The sequence below is a fragment of the Coturnix japonica genome, chromosome 2 (genome assembly GCF_054131305.1).
Source record: "Coturnix japonica strain WE chromosome 2, WE-NBRP24, whole genome shotgun sequence".
Taxonomy (NCBI): domain Eukaryota; kingdom Metazoa; phylum Chordata; class Aves; order Galliformes; family Phasianidae; genus Coturnix; species Coturnix japonica.
The window spans coordinates 13790001-13812390 of NC_140664.1; the positions used below are offsets into that span (position 1 = coordinate 13790001).

General features: G+C 38.2%; 1 protein-coding gene across 17 annotated transcripts in view; it reads left to right on the forward strand.

Moving 5' to 3' along the window:
* Window positions 1-22390, forward strand: part of TRPS1 (transcriptional repressor GATA binding 1) — a 209990-nt gene that overhangs the window by 177911 nt on the left and 9689 nt on the right. For all 17 annotated transcript variants that reach the window (XM_015856211.3, XM_085537049.1, XM_015856208.3 and 14 more), the window contains one exon: window positions 20499-20621. In XM_015856211.3, the coding sequence (XP_015711697.2) occupies window positions 20499-20621 (123 nt within the window). The remainder of the gene's footprint in view (window positions 1-20498; window positions 20622-22390) is intronic.

Here is a 22390-nt window from a genome sequence, read left to right on the forward strand (position 1 = left end):
TTCCTATTATATGGTTTAATGTTTGGATAGCAAGTAGAGTTCAGTATTGAAATATTTCTAGTGCCCCTGTGAACTATTGCAGGTTTCTGTGGATGCTTTTTTGAGCTAATTTTAAATGAATATGAGCAGTGGGATGATGTGTTTTCATTTGAACATAGTTTGTAAAAACAAAAAGCTTCCTGAGATAATGTGGGTATGCTAAAAGCAGAGCTACACTGATAGATTCAAATGTTACCGTACTCAAGTGATTTTTTCCAGTGAATGTGGTGAGGCTGCTCTGAAGGGGGATATCAGTCATAGTGAAATACAGAGCTGTTTTTGATCTCTTTGCTATCCTAAAGAATGATAGTGTATGAGAATGATTTTTTTTATAGTCATCATTTTAAGTGATGGTGGAGCTATGAACAGAACCGTAACTTATCAAATGTTCACACACTGTATGTATACTTTCATTATACATTTATAGAGGACCTATTGTTTTGTTTTATGCTGGAGGCTAGTCAAGTAAAAGAATAGTCTAGAACAGACTTACTGCATGTGTTGTCCATTTGCCTGTCAGCAGTAGTTTTGACAGAAAAAACAGGGAGTTTGAGTGACTGCTGGTCTGTCTTAAGGTATGGTAATGAGGCTAATTAGGAGAGATGAGAGCTGAACTGGATATGTGAAGGCAATTATCCGTGAAACTTTTGTCATACTTTATCTTTATCAGATCTCTCTTTCTCTGCTTTTGGCATTTGCCAGTGACACGTAGAATGGAAATATTTGAAATGTTATATATTTTAGAAAGCTAAGCAAAGAATGAAGGCAGAGGGAAGATTAAATGAGAACATCTCATTGTTAAACTGTACAACTTAACAAGGGTATTGTAGTACATCAAGAAAGAATCTTGTCTGTGTTATCCTTGTCACTTACAGTTACATGAATTAAAATCAATTACTTTTTGTAATAATGAACATACGTAGAGACCTACATCTCACCTTTTAAGTGCACATTGTTGTGCTTGCTGCTTTTGTGTCACGAGTAGCTGCAGCAAGTGTGTGATTAAACATATTTGAAAGAAAAGCATGCAAAGAACATGAAAAGAGAGGGAAAAGTAATATAGTTCAGTATTAACAAAAAAGCTGAAAATGACTCATTTTCGGGAGGCTAGTACCATTTTCTTTCAGACTGCTTCTTACACCAACGCCATACAAACTGATTAGAAAAGAAGCACTAAACAGAACAAATGAAAACCAGGTGTCACAAGTCTTGATGAATCAGCGCATGTAATCCACAAAGAAAGACGGTGACAAATGAAACTTGCGCATTAATGAGACCATAACCAGGCTCAATTACTGGGCCATTTTGAGGAGCTGTAGGAGCTTCACACATTTCTTTAAGTTAGAGGGGGAAAAGAAATGATGAACTGAGCTCACTGCACACTCCTGCTTCTAGTACTAAGTCAAAAAGACAGTTTTCCTCTAATCCACTTTTAAAGGTAATGTGATGTTAAAAATCCTAGATATATAAGACACGCTCAGTCACTTTTAAAAAGAAAAGTACCTATTTCATACTGGGATCGTTTTAGTGAACTTACGCATCTCATGTCTACAAAGTGTACGTATGAAATAAGGTTACATTCTGCTACTCAAATTCGTCTTAGAGCCATGTAATTCTGAACATGCTGGAAATAACTGCAAGCAGAATAGAGAATAGATGTGTAACAAATATCAACTGATTGCCCAGAGAGTTTTCCATTAAGCCCCTGTTCTTTTTTCTCAGATTTTGTTTTGTAGTCCTTGAGAGCTTTGAATCTTTTCATGCAGTTTGCTACTAGCAACCAGGTAACTCACATCAAGCAGGCCAGTACAAAATACGCGAGATCCCCAGTGCAAATCCTGAATCTGACATAAAGGACTGAATTCTGTGCTGGGTCTTTAATTTCATTTGCTTTTGGTGATGGCGTGGAAAGGCAGATAGACCAGCTTCCCACTTGTTCCTGTAAGACTCCTTGTTCTGTAGAATAACACCCACCTGAGTACAGCCACTCTCTTCATGTCTTTTCTGAAGAGAGTCATTCTCTTCCTTACATGATGCAAAGATGAGAAAAGTAGTTTTTTTTGCAGATAATGGTCCACAGACATTAGCTTCTTGAATAACTATTACTGATCATCAGTAAAAAGGCTACTCTTGCCTGCATGGAAGAGTTCTGAGAACTCCTTTTTCATTGGCCTTTTACATGATGTAGAAGAAGATGAAAAACCACAACCCCAAGAAATGAAAATCTGCCATGGCAGTTTTCTGCAGAACAAAAATAAAGAAAATGACCATAGAAGTCCACCTTCAGTCATCAGCAAAACGGTGCCTTGGGGACAAAGGACCTTCTCCCATACAGGATCCTCTTTCTCACTATGGCGTTCCTCACTAATCATTCGATAGTCATTGATATAAGATCTGGAGTATACCTAAATGGAAGAAAGAAAACCAATACCTTTATTTGAATTGTTTATATTTTCCTATCAGCTAGAGTAAACAGAAACAGTCTGCATTTCCAGTCCCTTCAGTCCCCTTTTCCTTTATATTGTCTTGAATGATGCATGACTGCTCATTAGTATAAATTTATGAAGAGAACAAATGTGCCAGTCTTCAAGTACCTCTGAGAAGAGGACTCAAAATCTTCTCTTTCAATACTGCAACTAAATATTTAAAATCAGTTATGTATCTAGTTGTAGAAAGTAACCATTTTTTAGTGTGTCTGGATGTCTTTACCTTATTTTTCAAGCCAGTTGACAGTGGTGGTATATAAACACCTAAGTCACTTTATTACAGTACCACAGCATTGCAACAGGTTACCTACCGTACTCGTAATGAGTAGGTTACTAATGAAGTGTCATTTCCTAGCCTTATTTGGTTTATGTTGCAACCTTAATGATATTTCAATTTTGGAATAAACTCCCAAAGTAGCGTACAGGGATTTGGCCACATGACTTGCATTAACATTAATCAAAATCATGTGTCTAAATTTCCACCACGCTAAAAATGTACCTTTTGATTGTGGATTGGAATTGCGTGTTGAGGGGGTGCATATGCAAAACATCACTTCACCAGCTGCTTCTTTTTGTTCTCAGTCACACTTGTGCTCTTCTTACCTGAAATAAAAGATGGCAGGGAGTACTGAAGCCCTTTGTTAACAGATTGTGTCACTGAGGACAGTGGCAATTCACGTTTCCTCTCCTTAATCCACACAAGCCCGACAAGTCCTTTTGCCGATACACTGAGATTGTAGCTGTAATGGAGGGGGGCAGTCACATTCCTGGTGCCCCAGCTATCTCTGCGCAGCCTCTAGATTTTGAAAATGAGAATGAAAAACTGTTTGACATGAGGTAAAACTGTCGCTCCATTGTAGTGCTCAGTGCCAACCAAGTCTACGAAAAGCAGTGTCTTTGTACCAGCAGTTCGTAGAGTTTTCCGTTCTTGCACATTTTCCTTTTTCTGGTTGCAAGCAGGGTCAAACATTATTGTGACCAAAGGAAACCGCTCTAGCAGTTCTGACGGCCCCAGTGAAAGCAGGGCTCAGCCTAAAGCTCAAAAGTCCTTCTGACTAATTAAGTAGGCTCCAGGGGCTAGACTTATTTTGATGTGTTTGGTCATGGATTGAAAAATTTTGGTGGTTTTGTGTGTTTGTGTTGGTGGCTGGTGGTCACTGATACATAGACATGACTCTGTCCTAGAATATCTCCCAGAACTACAGTCAAGTTGTTTCTTCAGACCTTTTTTAGTACATGAATGAAGTTTCATCATTTAAAAATCCAAAGAAGAAGCTGTGTGTATTGTTCCAGTACCAGTACCAAACTCACACAGGTTTGTTTCTGTTTGAGACACAACCCACTGAAGCTCATCTGCATAGATAGACCCTGGTTACAATCTGTGTTTTTCCAGCTATGTCTTCTGCTGGATTCACACTTCACTGGAGCATCTTAATGAAGCAAAAATCTTAAAAAATAACATTCCTTGTGCAGAGTAATCCATGTTTTTGTAATAGAAAGATGCTCCAGGAAAAAGAAGGAAAAAAAAGAAAAAAAGAAAAAAAAAGAAAAAAGAAAAAACAAACAAGAAAACAAAACAAAACAAAAAAAAAAACCCCAAAATGTAAACACTGAAGTTTCCATGAATACCCTATCTGAGATGATGGGTGCTGACTGACTGAAAAACAGGAAAAGGAGAGGAGTTAGTTACATTTACTGGATTTCAAAGTTGTTACCTCATAAAATAAATAACAACTTTCCATATCGCTGAGCCATTAATCCATATATGTAATGCAAATTAATGAATAAGGAGTTTCACATCCTTCAATGTTTGCAGTGATTCCACCATGTAAAGACAAACACCTTCTATCTGTGGTGGTGACTCATTGATTTGGTCTAGCACCCAAAGAGTCGTTTAAGAAACCCGCAGTTATGTCCCTTTGGCTGACTGAGCCACTAATATTTAATAAAACCAGAACCCCAGGCATTCTCTTAATTTTTGTCTTTGGTCCAATCTTACAAAAGCTTATGGATGTGCTTAACTTTACACAGGTGAATAGGCTTATGAAAATAAATTAGATCTCTCCCATACTTAAAATTCAGCACAACTTTTTTTGTTTATTTTTTGGGTTGCTTTTTTTTGTTTGTTTGTTTTGGTTTTTTTTTTTGGTTTTTTTTGTTTTGTTGTTTTTTTTGTTTTTGTTTGTTTGTTTGTTTTTTGGAGGAGCAAAGCCTTCCTGTGCTGCCATAAAATTCATTTTTATTTCTGCTTTATCACATTCAGATGCTTTCTTTGCTAAGTTTTCTGTTTTAAACCAGCAGTTTTTCAAATGTCGTGTTCCCACTGTGGCAATGGCAAGTAGCAGCGAACAGACATCTTTGAAACTTGCATGGCTCTAATGAAAGTGCTAGTAAAGATTACCTTAATCTTCTAATCCAAAGAAAAAATGAAAATCACTAATGAACAACCTAAGAAGTACTGTGTAATGAAACAGTTAAAGTAGCACTTGTTACCTGGCAATGAAAAGAAAGTTTTTATCATTTTTAAAAAATAGTTTCAAAAACGTCTTTCAGTGTACAGTCCTTTTCTGTTTGCATCTGTGTGCTTCATGAGCGATCCTTTCACCCCCTTTTCAAAGCCATATGAAGCTTGCAATGCAGGATAATTAAAACAAATCTCAAGTAAACTATTTTGTGAAGATAGAAGTTTGATGGTTGAATATATAAAGAATTGTAACCAGATGTTGTGCAGAAGCCATAGTAGTTTAAAGATCATGGGCTTTTTTTTTTCCCTCTTTTTTTGTACAAAGCAGAAATATTCTAATTGAAGTTGTCAGCAGGAGTGAGACTAATATGCCTGTATTTGATTAAATAATAGTTTATTTAACATTCAGTGTGGCCCAAATTGGCTGCGCCTAAAATACAGAAACTTCTTACTTAATTTTTTTTTGGTATTTAAATAGAGTGAAAAGTAAACCTAGTTAATATTAACATTTTAGCTTGATATTCCCAACTATGCTATTATTTGTCCACTTCTGTGTCTCATTGTGCTATCGACTGCACATACATTCTCTTCGTATTTTCCCGTGAGCTGGTAGGCCAATGGAAATGCTGCCTCTTAGCATCAAGTTCTGTCTGTCTACCTCTCCTTTTTGTACTACCTTACTCCTTAAATATCCCTGTAGCCTCATGTGGTGCTGTTCGTAAGTAAGGGGATCCCCATCTTGCCTCCTGTGCGTAACCACTGCTGAAACCATAGGAATTCCATTCTTGCTCTTCTCTTTGTAGCTCTTTGGCCTTTTGCGTAAGAATGGGCTGTGTGACTCATGAGCCACAGATCACACTGTGTTAAAAATGAACCATAAAGGCGTGAGTTGCTTGGCTTATTGGTAGCATGTGTCACTTTGAGTGCCAATACTTCCCACTTAAAGTGGAGACAGAGATTCGGCATTTTTAAAGCAAATCTGACTTGAAAATAGCTATTTGCTGTTGTCAAGTGATGCTTCCACTGGTATGGCTTCCCAGTTTTTTCGTTTGCTCCCTGACATGGGTGTGTGACCCTTTCAGTGCCCTCGCAGTACCCTCTAGTGACTGCAGCCGGGTGCTACAGCACAGACTGCACCAGCTCTGCAGTGGCTTCTACTGCCTGTTACCTGGCTCCGGTGGTCTTAGTAGTGCTGAGCTTTCGATGTTCCAAAGACCCAGGTAGCAGATAGCAGACAAGGCCAGATTTGCAAGGAGATTGCGACATTCAGTAGGAAACTTGTATTTCATTCTGAGGCCATTAATCACTGAAATGTAGTAGGAGTCCATGCCCTAGCTGTGTATGTGATCTGTACTGCAGCACTAGGGCTATTGATCCTGAAATACAGAAGTACACTTACCGTCTTAAGGGTACGTTTCCTGTGTCTGCCCTAGCTGTACCACATATGTGCTGGGCCTTCACAGGAAGATGATGGCAATTCCATTGCAAAGTCATCCGAAAACTAACCTTAGAACAGCAAAAGAGAAGCTCAATGCAGCTGGTTTTTGGTATTTGTTGTTGTCGCTGTTGTCTAAAATAGGTGTGTACCAGATCATTACTAGTTCCATTGCTGGTTTTCAGCAATTTCTACCACCTCTTGCTGTCCTTGTGCTTCATGCAGTTGTGGTGCATTGGGTATGAAATGGAAAAGCATTTGCTCTTTGATTTGGCATGGGAATAGTTAGCTGGAAAACACAGATTTGTTGTATGCCATCACTAAGATGCTTAGCTTTGCACTGCTCTGTAATAACTTCTGAAAGTTTTTCTCTCATTAACTCAGCCTGCTATTAATAAAGGAAACAGAGCCTGTTATTTATCTTCTAGGATTTTTTTTTTTTTTTTCCTCAGAGGTATAACTCATATAACTCATTGGTAACTGTGACCTGGTTTTGAAAAGATCTCTTCTTGTAAAAATACGTACATTTCACATCCACTTACATATTTTGGCATTATTCAAAAGAACACTATTCCCTGTGTGTCATGCCTGGATTTAAAGTCTTCTTCAGTGAGTCCAGGATCATAGGCAGGTAGCATTGGCAGCCATCCCAAAATCTCCTCAATGGGTCCAGAGTTTGTTACCACATTAGTCATTCAGTGTTCCCCACACCTTCCTCATCTTCCTGCTGATTTTACTATCAAGGTTTTCACAGCCATGAAGTTTCCACAGCCATGTCCATTTCCATACGACTCACTAAGGTGTGAAATCCTAGTCCATGACACAGAACCAAAAAATGTTTCCTATAAAATATCTGTAGGAAATAAAGCCCCCTTCTCTTCACAGTTTCTCAAAGAGAGACTTTGGCAAAGATGCTGATGAATTGGAAGATTTTTTTTTTAGTCCTCTTAGAGAAAGTTGTGTCATTATAAAGTGCTCTTCTTTTGTGTACATCTTTTTCACTGCTAAAGATCTCACTAGGTGATAAAGGAAGAGAGGGAAAACAATTTGACATTGACTGTTAAGGAAAACCTGAATTCAACTGAAAAGTGAATTCTTAAGCATGTCGGGGTTTTTGTTCTGCCAGCAAAGCAGAAATGGCTTTGAGTATATCCTGTTAACCAGTAGCAGTTATGGTTTTGTATGGCACGTCTAAACGTAGAGGTTTCTTTTTATTTCAGAGTTGTGTACATGGGCCTCTGAAGTCTTGCTAAAATCAGATGAATTGTGATATGAGCAGTAGAAGTAATGTAGAAGGGGAACTGTTTCCTGTTGTTTTTTATTTCACAGCAGAATTTGATATATTGATGAGTAGAACAGACTTAACCAGCTTGACTTTGAGTTTTGGTCCTGCCCTGCACAAACATAGTGACCACTATGAAGTAACTCCATGGTCTTTGCCTTTCCAGTTATAGTGTAGGTGCGGCTGCAGTTGCCTGCAAGGAAAGTTGTGGGGCAGTTGAGCTGATGCCACTTGCAAAGGGGAGCTGGCAGTTTGTTTTACAAGGCATTGCCATGCATTTAGCTTCATTTAAGAGGTCTCCAAAGGTTGTGATGAGTTAACCAACCCGCACGAGACTGTGATACTGTGATACTGCGAACTGGGAGGTTGTGGGATGGATTTCACCGTGCCTCTTGTTCCAGCTTGTTGCTTCATTGCTTGAATGCCATTTTCCAGTTGTCTGCTGTACTGTGAACTAATAAAACAGTGTGTGGCAGGCTGGGTGCATTTCTTCCTCAGTCTGCAGAACTTAGAATGGAAATCCCTGTTAAGTTGCATTTTGCTCTTGTACTACTGTTGGCAAGTGTGTGCCACTTAACAAGGCTGACTGCCCCAGCAGTAAACTCACCCCATCACTTGCAATAAGAGTAATTGCTTCAGAGAAGTGAAATCCGTAGGTGGAAAGGAGTGGTTATGACAATGTAGATTTTGAAGCTGGTGTCTCAAGCAATTTAAGTACCACTTTTTTCAAGGTAAGATAGAGATTAGTCTGGGGACACTGGATTTGCTGCAGTGCAGTTACAGTATTCAGTCGTTGCTAATGTGAATGAGTACAAAAGGTACGGAGGTCATACAAGCATTTGAGGTTGCCAAGGTAGAAAGTCTTGCATGAAGGCTATTAAGATAAATGCAGTTTATTATTTGTTTTAAAAAGAAATTGATTTCACTACTGGGTGATTCTCCTTAGCAAAAACAAAAACAAACAAACAAAAGAGTGTACGGCATGATGAAGATATTTAAATTAATGAGGTTAAGCTTGATTAGAAAGGGATTCAGAGTATTCTTTTATCCTGACCAGCTACAGTGACTTTCCTCTCTTTTATTTTTGCATGCTGATGCTGCTTCTAGAATTTTAGCGGGAAACACTTGTTTTCCCTTTCAATAACTTATTTTTTCTTTTCTTTTGAACCTTGCATTATATGACAGATTTTAAGGTCTTCAGTCATTATGTTGTGGCTCTGTCTTGAATTCCATGAAATGTTTCCTATCAAACTAGGAGACCATATGCCCATGTTGGCCTAAAATTTGCAGTGCATCATATACCAGAAATAGAAGCTGGTAAAGATTCTTCAGAGATTGTGTTCACTTGTTCCAAAGACCTGGTTTGTTTATAGAAGGGATGCTTGCAGTACGTAAACACTATTTAAGGAGAAATGTCTCCAAAATATAGAACAGTTGTTCTATTCTCATCTTAATGGTATTTTTAAGGAAAACTACACAACACCCTATGTTGAGTCTCATTTACAAGTAGTCATTACGATCTCAATAGGAAAGATTGGGCAGAGAATATTTCTTGCAAAGCCTACAGTAGATACTTCACTCAGTTTCTCTTAAACAATTTGAAATTATTTACTGTGGAACTTAAAAGTAAGTATCTTCATTTTTAGTAGCTGTATACTTTTACAGATTGAAATCTGTAATATTCAGTCTGGATGTTGTTCTATTTTAATTAATACATTTATAGCCATGAAATCTTAAATATTTTTCAAGACAAATGAATAGGAATGAAGGCTGAAGTGGGTAGAAATTAATACTCCAGATAAGTCACAAGCAGTCTGCGGCAGCTCACTGAAGAAAATGTTGGTTGAAGAAAGGATCAGTTTACACGGTATAGTTCAGTCAGATGTAGTTCATCAGCTTCACAGAATCACTGAGGATGAAAGGAGCTCTGGAGATCATCTAGACTAAATGTGCTGCTCAGAGCATGATGCTCAGGCCTGCATCCCACTGGGCTTTGACAGTCTCCAGGGTTTACTGAAGAGTGGATTTATTTATTCGATGGTTTTATTCAGTGCAACCTGCTTCTGTGTTCAACCTCTCACAGCAGGAAAGCTTTTTTGTGTGTGTTCAAATAGGATTTTCCCCGTTTCAGTTTGTGGCTTTGATTCTTGTCCTGTCACTGGGCACCAATGTGAAGAGTCTGGCTCACTCTTTACTCTGCCTATCAGATATTAATTTGTTCAAGTGGATAAGATCATAGATTCCTTAGAAGGGACCTTTAAAGGTCACCTCTTCCAACTCCCCTGCAATGAACAGGGATATCCACAGCAAGATCAGGTTGCCCGGAGCCCAGATCTGGTTGCCCACCTGAACCTTCTCTTCTTCAGACTGATCAGACTCAGCTGTCAGCACCTCCTTGTGATGGGACTGATAGTCATGTAGTCACATTTGCATCCCTTCACTGGATTCTCCCCAGGATGTCCCTGTCTCTCTCACCCTGGGGAGCCCAGCACTGGACCCAGTGCTCAGCTGAGAGGAAAGACACAACCAAGGAGGCTGCTGTCACTTTTAGTTGGGCCAATTTTAAAAATAGAAATATGTTAAAATTACTGATAGCACATGTTACTTCTCTGCAGAGGAACTTTCTGGGCTTTTATTTTCCATATATATATATATTTTTTTTCTTTTCCCAGAATATTCTTTTATCTACCACCCTGTAATGCTGTAGGGTTGATCATTGCTCTGGTCCATTCTTACTTCCTAAGGCTATCAAAAAGGAAGCCATCAAGTATTTCTGCCAGAAGTGGGATCACAGAAGAGAGTAAGATCATTGTGTTCGAACCAACCACTTAGACTGAGCCTCAGTCTTATTGTCTTGTTATCTGGGAGTGTTTGAAATGGATTGGATTAGATGGAAATGTCCATTATAAAACGGCCACTGCTTTTCAATATTTACCACACCGTGGTATCTGGGATACCACAGTTTCTCCCTAAGCTTACAATAGGAAATAACTATGGTAATTGTGTGGTATGGGTTGGCAAATGCTGATTTTTCAGAATGGAAGCCATTCTAGCAACAGCATGTAATGAGATCTGCAGTAAGAGAGCAGTCATAAGCCTATTGAAAATAATAGGTGGACATTTGGATCAGTTTTGTATCCCTCCCTAGTAACAGTTTTCTCCAGGGGACTGCGTGAGGCTCAAATTATAGTTACTTCAGTTCCTGAAGAAGTGTGCAAGGTATAGCTGCCCATGTGAAACATTTTCTTGTTATATTTCTTCTTTAATTAAAATTAATGGTCCTAAGGGGAATTTTTTTTTTTTTTAAAGTACGAGTAACAGGTAAATGAACCTCACTGGTTTTCACCAAGAAATAGACACCTAATTGACATTTCCTCTCCAAGTCCTGAATACTTCTATTAAAACTTTAGATCCTCATTTTGTAACTTGGAAATAGAAATTGTTCTTCCAGGGTAATTTCCAGACCGGGGGTGCAAATCTAGGAGGATGTAGGTGATCAAAAGTCAGTGGGACTGAGGCTTCTAAGACACTTAATGGCTTTTGAAATTTGTACCCCTGAGGAGCCTTTCCCTGCTGATTTTGGCAGCTCTCAGCCAAAATCTACAAATGAGAGTTCCTCCTCTCAGCTGCTGGCTTTCTGAGCCATTTTCTATATAAATAGAGATCACGTGGACTTTAATAAGGTCAGGGAATGTTTTTTAAATGTCTGTGATTTTTTTTTCCCCCTCAAACCTTAATTTTGCCCATCTGATTTCTGTGGAAGTGGGAACAGATGCCAGAAACTGAGAACTCCAGCAGCTTTGTGCTCATTCGTACAGCAGAGCACTTGCGGGATTGGGACCCTCAATTACTATCATATGTAGAGTTACATGTTGGCTCTTAGCTGAGATCTGCAAATGCTGTCTGGTTCTTCTACCATGTCAAAGTCTGGGGGTGTTTAAGGAAATATGGATGTATCTCCGCTCCATTTTTATCTGTTTGTTTGATGAGTGAGATTACTTCATGAAAGCAGGGATACTTGGGGTGCCTTCTTAAACATAAATCCTCCAGTATCGGTGCCTAAACTTAAGCACCTAATTCCATGTTTAGGCACCTTCACAACTGGCTCTTTATCTCAGAAAGTGAGTGTGTTTGTAACAAAGTCTAACTATTGATTTAGATTCCCTATTGGAGACAGCAGGGCTTGGATATTTTCGCCTTGTGCCAAGAAATGAAACAGTCAGAAGCGTTTCCAGTTTTCTCGATGTCTCTTTCAGCGTGCTTAGGGCTGTTATGAGAATACTGTTTCTGTGCAGTTACTGACGAGCAGAAGAGCAGTCTAATTTTGAATGTGTTGCAGTGTTTGTAATTGAAAAATTCAAGAGGCTCGTAATGACATTGGTAGGTTTGTTCGCTAACAGCAGTGTAGCTCCTTGGGAAGCACACACCGTGCCGAGAGCAGCAGCGATCTGTGGGAACGGGTGCTGGTTTTTCAGGCAGCCACACAGAGTCTGCTGCACGAGTCTGTTTCTGCAAATGCTAGCAGAGAAAAGTTTGTGTTGTTTACAGGCAAGGATCACAGCTCCCGAACGAGGCTCCCTCTGCCTCACACTAATTCATCTACCTCAGCTATTTCTTTTTTCTAAGGAATGCTGTTGTTCCTAAATTTGACTTCTCTTGTTGACCTTATTTTTGGTTGATTTGTGTAAGTTCTGTTCTAAAATTGCTCCAGTGATCAACTTGATTTAAAAAGTGGGAAGAAGCTTAGCCAGAAACTTAGCAGGTTTTATTACATTTCCTACAAAAAGCTGATGAAACCCATCCTGATGCTAACATCTTAATATTGGTGAAGATGCTGTCAGGTTTTTGCTGTGTTAGGTGGCAAATTGGAAAGAGAAAGCAGGACACAGATTAGGTAGGCTGTAGTTTCAATACTTGTGAGCACACCTCAGCATAGATAATGCATTCCTTGCGTTGATAGGCACAAGGAAGGGAGAAAAATGGTGCTGCGTTTTGGGAAAACAAAGACAATCGGGGCTTTCTTCTCAAGCAGCTGCAGCCAGTTCCACTAATGGAAGTGCAAGAGCAGAAACTGGCAGCACAAGGTATGTGTTCGTTTTTACAGATGGCAATGCAGACAAGTTGGTAATTGAGAAGGAAGTCGAGTACGTGAGCGGTTTGACGGGGGACAGCCCATTACAGTACTTTCCTATGTAATCGACTCAGTGAGCTATGGGAGACAGAGTTTCTATTCCTCTTGAATAGGTTTTAGTTATTGCAAAATGTCATCATTATTGATAATAAAATGCAAGATGACGGTTTGTGCTTTTTTTGTTATTTAGTACTAGGGTGAATAAAACCTGACAAATTCATTTTCGGTTTGGCTCCGTGGAGGTCTGGGTTGTAGTGCTGGTCGTCAGTAACAAAATGCAGCGGGAGCGAGATCGAGTCAAACTGCAGTTGCTGGTGTTTAAGGCACTGCAAGGCTTTTAGAGACCATCAGCTTGTGTGAGTTCCAGGATCAGGCCTCGGAAATATATTATATTTAGTAAAAGGCTGTTGAAGGCAGCTGGTATCCAGAAAGTCATGCTTTGTGTAGAACAATTATATAAACAAGTAACTGTCCGAGTGCCGGATTAACATGTTTTTCCACCTGAAAATATTTCTCAGTGTTTGTTACAAGCATCTCAAGCCCAGTTATTTGGCCTGTATACGCGTTTGGACCAGCGAATGAACACTTACAATTTTCACATGTAATGCTTATACATCAACCACCAAAAACTGCACAGAAGGCTTTATTGTTTCATAATTTTCCCACTGCAGATTATGAGGAGGAAACTGAAATTACCCTCCGTCCTTGTATGAATTAACAAGGATATGCACTGCAGAGTGTGTACTTTGTACAGAGAAGTGCTCAAATGAATAAGTACAAGGACAGTTCATTGGAAAGTGTACAGGGATCACTTATGTGATTCAAATAATGGTGAATTCCTGCCTGGAGACCTTCAGTTCTGTCTGAAGGTGGATGCCTGAGCCTCCAGCTCATAGGCAAAGATTGGGTGTTCTATAGCTTGAGGGAGGAAATAATGGTGAAGAGATGCAATAACAACTGAGTTTATGATCTCTTTTCAAACCTGTGTAGTTCTTATTTTAATTTTAATTATTCATTTTGATTAGCCAGTGTTGTACTTTGATAGCAATCCTTAACAAATATGTTACAAAATTCTGCACTCTTAGCAAGTCAAAAAGTTCTTAGCAAGTCAAAGAGATTGGAGTTCAGCATCTGTGTTGTTGGGTTTTTTTTGTGTGTGTGTTTTTTTGTTTTTGCTTTTGATTTTTTTGTTTGGTTGGTTGTTTGGTTTTGTTGCTTTTTTTTTTTGTTGTTGTTAGTGAAGTGCCACTGTCTCTGAGACAGCTTTACAAACTACAGAGAACTGCTGTGAAAGCTGGGACAAAACTACTCATCTGCATTTTTGCTGCTGATTAAAAAAAATATTAATTGCAGTTTACATGCACAATAAATATTTGCTCTCCCTAAGGGATCAGATTTAGAATTCTGAAAGGCTGAGCTAGTAGTAATATTTAACTTACTTAAAAAAAACCCTGATTCCTGTTATTAAAATTTTGTGATGCAGCATATATCATAAAAGATGCTGTTACAATACAGCATTAAACTTTTTATGTGAACAAGGTGTGTAATTTTAACTTTCCTCTTGGCATTTTTGTTTTGTTTTTTTTTCTGCCTTGCCTTTCCTAACCTCCTTCTTATGTGTCTTTCAAATACATTTCTCTAATGTGATTGTTCTTTAAAATTTCTTAGATGAAGGCTTTGTATTTGGCATATTAAAATGACTTTAAGAGGCATCTTTTAACTCATCGCTGAGGTTGAAAACAAGATTCACTTTAACACTCTGCCTTATGCATTTCATTTTTTCTGACAACTTAGACTTTGAGGCTTAAAAGTGCCTCGTCTATTCCTGAAAGCTGTCCAAACTATGAAGGCAAGAAAACCCGATGACTTTATTTTTAATTTAGATGAAGTTACAGCAAAAGCAACTAAACTTTTAAAATAAGAAACTTTACAGGGACATAGTTGTGGCTATTTTCATAGTTAAGAGTGAAAGCCATTTTGATTAAACACATTCAGAAAGGTCTGAATGCCTCTGCAGCCAAAAGAAAGGAGGGCTAAAAGTTTCTTTTATCATTCTAAAGAAAACGGCACTTAGTCCAACATCCAGATGCTGCATTACTGCCCAGTTCTTCAGTTAATCTCAGCCTTTCCAAAGCACAGAGAACTCAGAACTGCCTCTTATAAGGGCAATTAGCAGACAAAACCTGGAAAGACCCAAAAAAAGAAACTCCAAAATAATCACAGCAGTGCAAACAGGATGAAACCACGAGCACCTGTTTTCTGAACTTCATGGCAGCAATCTGGCCATTGCAGGTCAGAGGCCACCTGCTTAAAGCTGGTCCCAGATCTGGAGGGTCACCTGGTTTAGACTGAACCATGGCTGTTAAAGCTTCCTGGTGCTTCCCTTCTGACCTCCTTTCAGTGAGGCCTGTGAGGCCACAACCTTGTCTGTGGAAATAGATCAGGCTTATGCTTATCCTTGTTAACATTTATCAGACAAGAAGGAGTGTTTTTAAACTGAAGATGGGTGATTCAGGCTAGATATCAGGGGAAAATTCTTTACTCAAAGGGTAGTTAGGCAGTGGCACAGGCTGCTCAGTGGACCTGTGAGTGCCCCAACCCTGGAGGTGTTCAAGGCCACGTTGCATGGGGCCCTGGGCAGCCTCATCAAGTGAAAGATCCTCTAATTCCAGCCCTCTGGGCTTGGTGAGAGGTTGGAACTAGGTGGTCTTTCAGGTCCTTTGCAACCCAAGATATTCTGTGATTTTATGATGTCTGCACTGGATATAGTCTGGACCTGTGATTACAGTGTTCTCCATTTTTGTCACAGAAGAAAAGCCAAAAATGGTCCAGGCTTCATTGTATCATCGTTTTGTGATAGGAAAGTGACAGTAATCAGCAGAAAGATAAGTTTTGTTTTGTCCAAAATCAAGGAAGAACAATGTCAGAATAATGCTTGGCTGGTGACTGTGGAGCCTATTTGAGTTTCTAAAAGTATCTTCTGGCAGAAATGTTGAAAAGAGGATGTATTTGGAACCAGAGGATTGTCAGGCACCCTCATTTAGTCGAGCTTTCTAAAACACCACTATTTTTGAGCAGTGTGCATTTACAATATATATTTTTCTAAATGAAATTCTGTTAAATGCTATCTGAAAGTACAATATGTTTTTAAGTATTCATCCATTACTGTGGATAATAATGGCATTTCTGCATGGCTACAAAATTTTAATTGTAGAAACTGTGTGACACCATTTTTAAAATCTAAATCATGTTGTTCTGGTTTTTTAATGAAAAACAAGGGCCTGATACTGTCAGTGTTCCTAAATTAATAACTTCTTATGCAACTCTCTGTTGTTTTACTGGCTAGCAAAAATCACTAATAATTCTCATGTTTAAGTTAAGTCTTAAAACTACTGAAAACCATTTAAGGAGTTAAAAAACAAAAACTACCCATTCAGCCGTGATGATGTGTATACCAGGTTTCGGATTTGTTCAATTAGAAATGGTCAAGATACGAAACCATACAAAATGTGAGTAAATACTCTGCATATCAAGGGTTGTTATGCAATTACATGCTTTCAGTATGGTTCTTACTACAGGAAAACAGTAGAGAGATCTGTTATGAGTGTTACGAACTTTTCTAGCGTAGTTATATAAAAATAATAATCCACTTGTTGCTTTGCTACTTATATTAAAATGTGCACATACTTTGTTTATTTCTCCCAGAACAAAGTTGCTGTGGCTGTAGGTTTGTCAGAAAGTTATATGAAGAACTTGAAATTCCCCTGTCCACTCTCACTACCCCCACCTCAACTTCGGCAAATCTCCAAATTATAAACAGCTGAACTGATTTAAATAAAGTTTTTGGTACAAAAACAACAACAAAAAGGGGAGGTTACATCTGGGCTGAGAAAAGCTTGTGCCAAGTTTCAGCCCAGTGTGATTTGAGACAACCATGATGTCAGATGCCCAAACCCAGGAGCTGGAATGGAAATAGAGAAACTGCACTGGCCCCTTCTGGATTTGTGATTGTAATGTAGTGGTTACATGGCTCCAGATCATTGAAGCTTGACTTAATAGATAAATATTTTAGTTACTTACATCCTTCAGGCTTGTTCTTCCAAGGATATGTGGGAAATTTTCATTGATAACTCCAGTTAGTTCGAGTGGTGGAAGACTGTGGCTCAAGCCTCCCCATGATTACTTACATTAATTTACCTTTTCTGGTCTGATCTTAAGAGAATCTTTAATTATGATAAGTTTTCCGTGTTTGAAAAGAGCAAAGGGTTCCATATTTCTTCAAAATGGTGGCCAGGGTTTTTTCATAGTGCAGCTCTTTAAACATATGCCTGGATTTTACTGGGGCTGTGGTCTGTTGCTGTTGTTCAAATTTTGCTGAATTGGAGCTCAAATGTCTGCTACTTTCTGAAACTATCCCAAAATACTAGCAGTATTGGCCGTTAGTTCTTGACTAACATAAAAGCTGAATATGCAAAGCCAAACTCTCATGAAGTAGAACTGTCATCACTAATTAGCTTCCAGGACAAAAATATATAAATAAATAAAAATTATTCAGATAACTCCTGTTTGCTAATAACCTTCATAAAACTCTCTAAATGGAAAGTAAAGACCAAACTTTTTAAGAAATTGTGATGGTTTAGGAGAAGAGAAATAGGAGCATTGTAGGCTTCTAAAAAGAGCTTCCATTTTTTCTTGGAGGGATGATGAACATGTCTCAGGGACATATTTGACAAGCAGTCCAGTTCTCTAGTTAGTGGGATTTGGGACCCAAGAATATTGCTCTGATTCTGCCCCAGTCCTTTTCACTCAAGAAATCCACTTTAAAGCAACACATCACCATTATAAAAAGCTGCTTTAAAACAAACAAACGAACGAACAAAAAGCCCACCAAAGTATCAGCATTTACTTTTTCCAAAGGTGATTCCATTTTTAATTCTTCAGTATGTGTAACAGCTGGAACAGTTTGGTTGAGGAATAATGATTGTTGCTTTTCCTGTAAAGTCTTTAAATAACACAACAGTTAGAGACTAGGAAGGTTAAAAAAGAGAAATGTGTGTTAAATTTAGGGAAGTGTGTCTATCTGAACTGCTTTGGACTTCTAAATCAGGTGTTAGTGAGTACTAATCAAACATGCATATTTGGTTTTGGTGCATATAGATATTTTGATGTGAGATAATTTGTAGCTTCTTGTCACATTTATTTCATTGCAACTGATACCCATGAAATGTTTCTCTAAAATGAATGAAATACTTTCTCTAAAAAAGAAGCATGAAGATAGAATTACTTTTCTCAGTGTTTTAAACTTATTCTAGTTCCGTATGGCTCAGTGAGGATTTCAGTCTCCTTCTGTCACCATTCAGGTGTATGTGAATACAGAGTATAAAGCATAAACTACCCTCTCTGTATTTTAAAAGTCTTCCATGACTTTTTAGAGGCTATTTCCAAAACTCAAGTAACGCAAACAGAAATGAAAGGGTGGAAAGACTTACTCAGATTAAGACTCTACTTGTTTAATATACCACACCAAGAAACCATAGGCCGACAGACAAAAAGTAGGAACGGAAAGGAACAGTTACGCAGTTGTATCTGAATCCTGGCCATATACAGTCATTTCCGCTTGGAAACTTCTCGCCTTTCAAATGGACCAAACTGGGGTTAGTTTAGTGAATCTTTCATTGTACTCTGAAGGAAAATATTTCAGCAGCCAGGTGAAGTTTTGCTGGGGTATGCAACCACAAACAGCGCTAGGAGCTCCAGTTTACTGGGAGGTGAAGGTACCTACCCAGTGAACGCTGTCTCAAATACGCAGCGTTCAGTGTTGGCTGAAGCTACTATTCAGTTCTCCCCCTACCCAAATAGAGAAATAGTAGTGCGTTACTGCTTCTGATTTAAGAGACAAAGTAGGAGATGATGTAAGAGGGTGAGAGAGAGATTATCTCGACGACAATCTAGATTTTATTGTATCACCTTAAAGTAGCACAACCTGCTGTACTAATGAAATTGTGTTCTTCGTTTAAAAGGGCAATTGTTAGCCTGACTTTGTGCTCACTAAAAACATTTCCCCAATCTTGTTAAATTATTGCACTCATTTCAGATTTTTATGGCTGTGCAGCTTACCAGCCCTCGTTTCTTTACGTTTCATTCATTTTCCTCGTATTGATGATTAATGGAGGATGTCGAATGTTAGAGTGAGCAGGCATCAGCAAATGCAAGATCATAATTAGTTTAGCTGACGAGGGCCTCTGATAGCACTTGCATCTGGATGGAAAAATTACCCTATAGGGAACTGGCTGCTCACCAGGTCTTTTTAGTGATACATTGTGAAACACCCGATGAATCAAATGCCCTTTCAATGCCAAGAAAGTGTTCCAGTCTTGAAGCCAAAATTATGTCTGCAGAAAGCTTTCCATTTGAAATGTATCAGAGTACAATTATAACCATTGTATTTTTTTGGCATGAACACTGGTCTTCTACAGTATAGACTAAAGTTAAATAAATTACTTAAATTTTATGAAACCCTGAAATTTTGACTTACAGTGTTAGTAATTTTTAATTTATAATAAAATTAGTTTTCACCCAGACTGCTTTTCCCTATACTTGACCATTCTTATTTTCGATGCTGAAGGTTTCTTACTGATTTTTTTTCCTTTGCTAAAAGGGAACAGAATTGAAATTCAGATTTTCTTTTCAGCAAAAGAATTCCATTTCCTGCTTATTAGTATTTGTGCCCACAAACACAGCCTGACTTTTATTTAAATGAGAGATTTAATAAAATCATTGCACTGCAGAAAGAATTTAACGAGCAATACTCATAAACTTGTCTACTTTTAAATATTCTTGGATCGTTATGAAAGCTGATGAATGCACAGCTCAGTCTGTTTAAAAATCAATCGGTATTTAGGAAAGTTGTACTTTGCCTTTCTTTGCCTGAATAAAATAAATATGTTTGTACCCTGATGAGTCTGTTTTCTTGGATTTCAGGTAAAGCTCAAAAGAGGTCTCATTAAGCATACTGTACTTTTATTTGTTTGGCAGAGGTTACTCCCTGTTCTTAGCGAGCTGAGGGAAGTCTATGCTCTTAACTCTGTTTTCTGAAGTGAGTGGGAACGACTGGAACTGAATATCGTGTATTCAATTAATGAAGTATAATCTCTAGTAAAGGAATTAGTATGACGCAAATACAGACTGCAACTAATTATCATGGTGGTGTTTCGGGATCCCTGTTACCGATCGCACTTTAAAATCAAGCAAACGGAAAAGAAATAATCTGTTGTGAAACACGGTGAAGAAAACACTGAGAAGTTTACAGAATGTTCTCTGTCAGCCTCCAGAGTGGTTTTTCAGAATTTGCTGTTTAGAAACCATCATTAAATGCACAAAACCTGAAGTTCAAAAAGTTAAAGCTGTTATTCTGAAAAGGCTTTGGTGTTTCACACACCTCATCCATCACTCCAGGGTTAATTATAATGAAAATCAGTGGTGCCTATTAAGCACAATTGAACCTGACCTCATTATGGGCAGTGTGGGTTTATACTGTCATTGTTGCCAGTCTAGAGACAAAACTCCTGTGTTGATTTGTCCTAACTCCGCAGATCATGTGACTCACCTCTGACCTGTTGTTTTTTTTCCTGTGTTTTTTTTTTTCTTCTTCCCTATTTCAGAGACGTAGAGGCTCGGGTGTTTTTTGTGCCAATTGCCTGACCACAAAGACCTCTCTCTGGCGAAAGAATGCAAATGGTGGATATGTATGCAATGCGTGTGGCCTCTACCAGAAGCTTCACTCGGTAGGAAGAACTTGCTGGTTTGTTCAGAAAAAAAGGGGGTTATACAGCTAAGCTGGGCAACTGTGGTCTTGCCTGGCTGTGTGATTACTACCACTCCCTGGCCTGCAGTTAATTTCCTCACAGGGATTTGCAGTATGGTCACTTTGGAATCAGATGTGATTCATTATGCAGAAGGCTGGGATGCTGTGGGTAGACGTGTTTGAGATCACCAATGATGCATTTAATTATTTTGATACAAAATAAGGGGAAAATTATTTCTTTTCTGGGAATTCCATTTAAAGGCAAACAGTATGGGGTGATGAAGCTCTCTCCATATCAAAAATACTGGTCTTTGCTTGCTTTTACTCCTCTCCCCACTTTATTCTTTACACCAAATTTTGTAGAAACTGTTTTGTTCTGGTTTTTTTTTTCAGCTCTATTTTTTCTACAGTTGCTGTAGTCTGCTTCAAGATTCAGAAATAACAAGGAGCTGCTCACGTGATGGCACTCATTACTTTCTGAGATAATTTTTCATCATCCCTCTGGATCAGGCATGGAATAAGTAATAATCATGGACTGTCTGTATTGCTTTTCGTCTTATCAACACTTGGCTTGATCCTGAGAGATGTTGAATGCTTTGGTCCAGGTCCAGGAAAGCCATGTTTAAGTGTTTCTTTGGATCTGTTCCAAAATGCTCAGAATCTTTTAGATTAAGACCCAATATTATGGTTAATGTTAGGTTAAATATTATTCCCTGCTATGAAATTAGAAAGTGGTACTGGTTTTTGGTAAGGGAGGCTGAGGCGGCCTTTGGGAATTTGCCAAGGCAACGTAACAATCTCGACTTCGAGCCAAAAACAGAAACCTGTGTTTTAGTTAAGTGTTCATTTTCTTAAAACACGTTTTAGAAACTGCATTTTCAAAATGAAAAAGAAAAAAATAGCAATAACAACAAAACAGGAAACTATTTCAAATGCATTACTCAATTGCCCATGTACCTATAGACTTCAGGCGTAAGCTTCTAAATAAGTTAATAATGTCTCTGATTTATCCTTCATCTCATGTGTAGGCCATATAACAATCCTGATTACTTAAGATCACTTTATAGAAAATATTCCAGATTTCAGAAGCAGCAAGATGATGTCCAGTGTTAAACAGTAGCTCTGTTTTCTGTGTCCCATCATCATCCTGAGATCAGTAACTGCTTTTTTTTAACTCCAGAATATCCTGGCCACTCAAATGATAATACACTGTGAAAAGGTGGTTTCACAGGTGATTTCTGGCCAGCATCTTCATCAGGTCTTGCTGAAAGTATAATTTTTCTGGAGAACTCCAAATGTTCTAAATGCATTTTCTGATTTAAGATACACTGATTTTTTGTGAGCATCTACAAAAAGGATGACTTGGCTTTGGAAAATTAAATGACATTAATTTCTTTCTTTTTTTTTTTAGTTTCTTTTTTTTTTTTTTTTTTTTTTTTAATTTTTAGAATTTCTGTGGACAGCCTCCATTTTTCCTTTATATAACATAAATTTCTAAATTGAAGTGCTGAAGTTCATGATAATTACTAGTATATTTAAATGAATGTATAAAAGAAGTATCAGTTTTGAACTAGAAATGTAGTTCAGATAATTCTTAGGAACCGTATAGCACAAACTATCATGCTTCCCACCATAGTAGTTAGCAATACAATGTCAAACTTCCTTTTATACATACAGAAAAAAAAGAATGTGGCACTGTTTTTTAAATCCATTTTCCAAGCATGACAATAAGCTGTCATTGAGTGGATA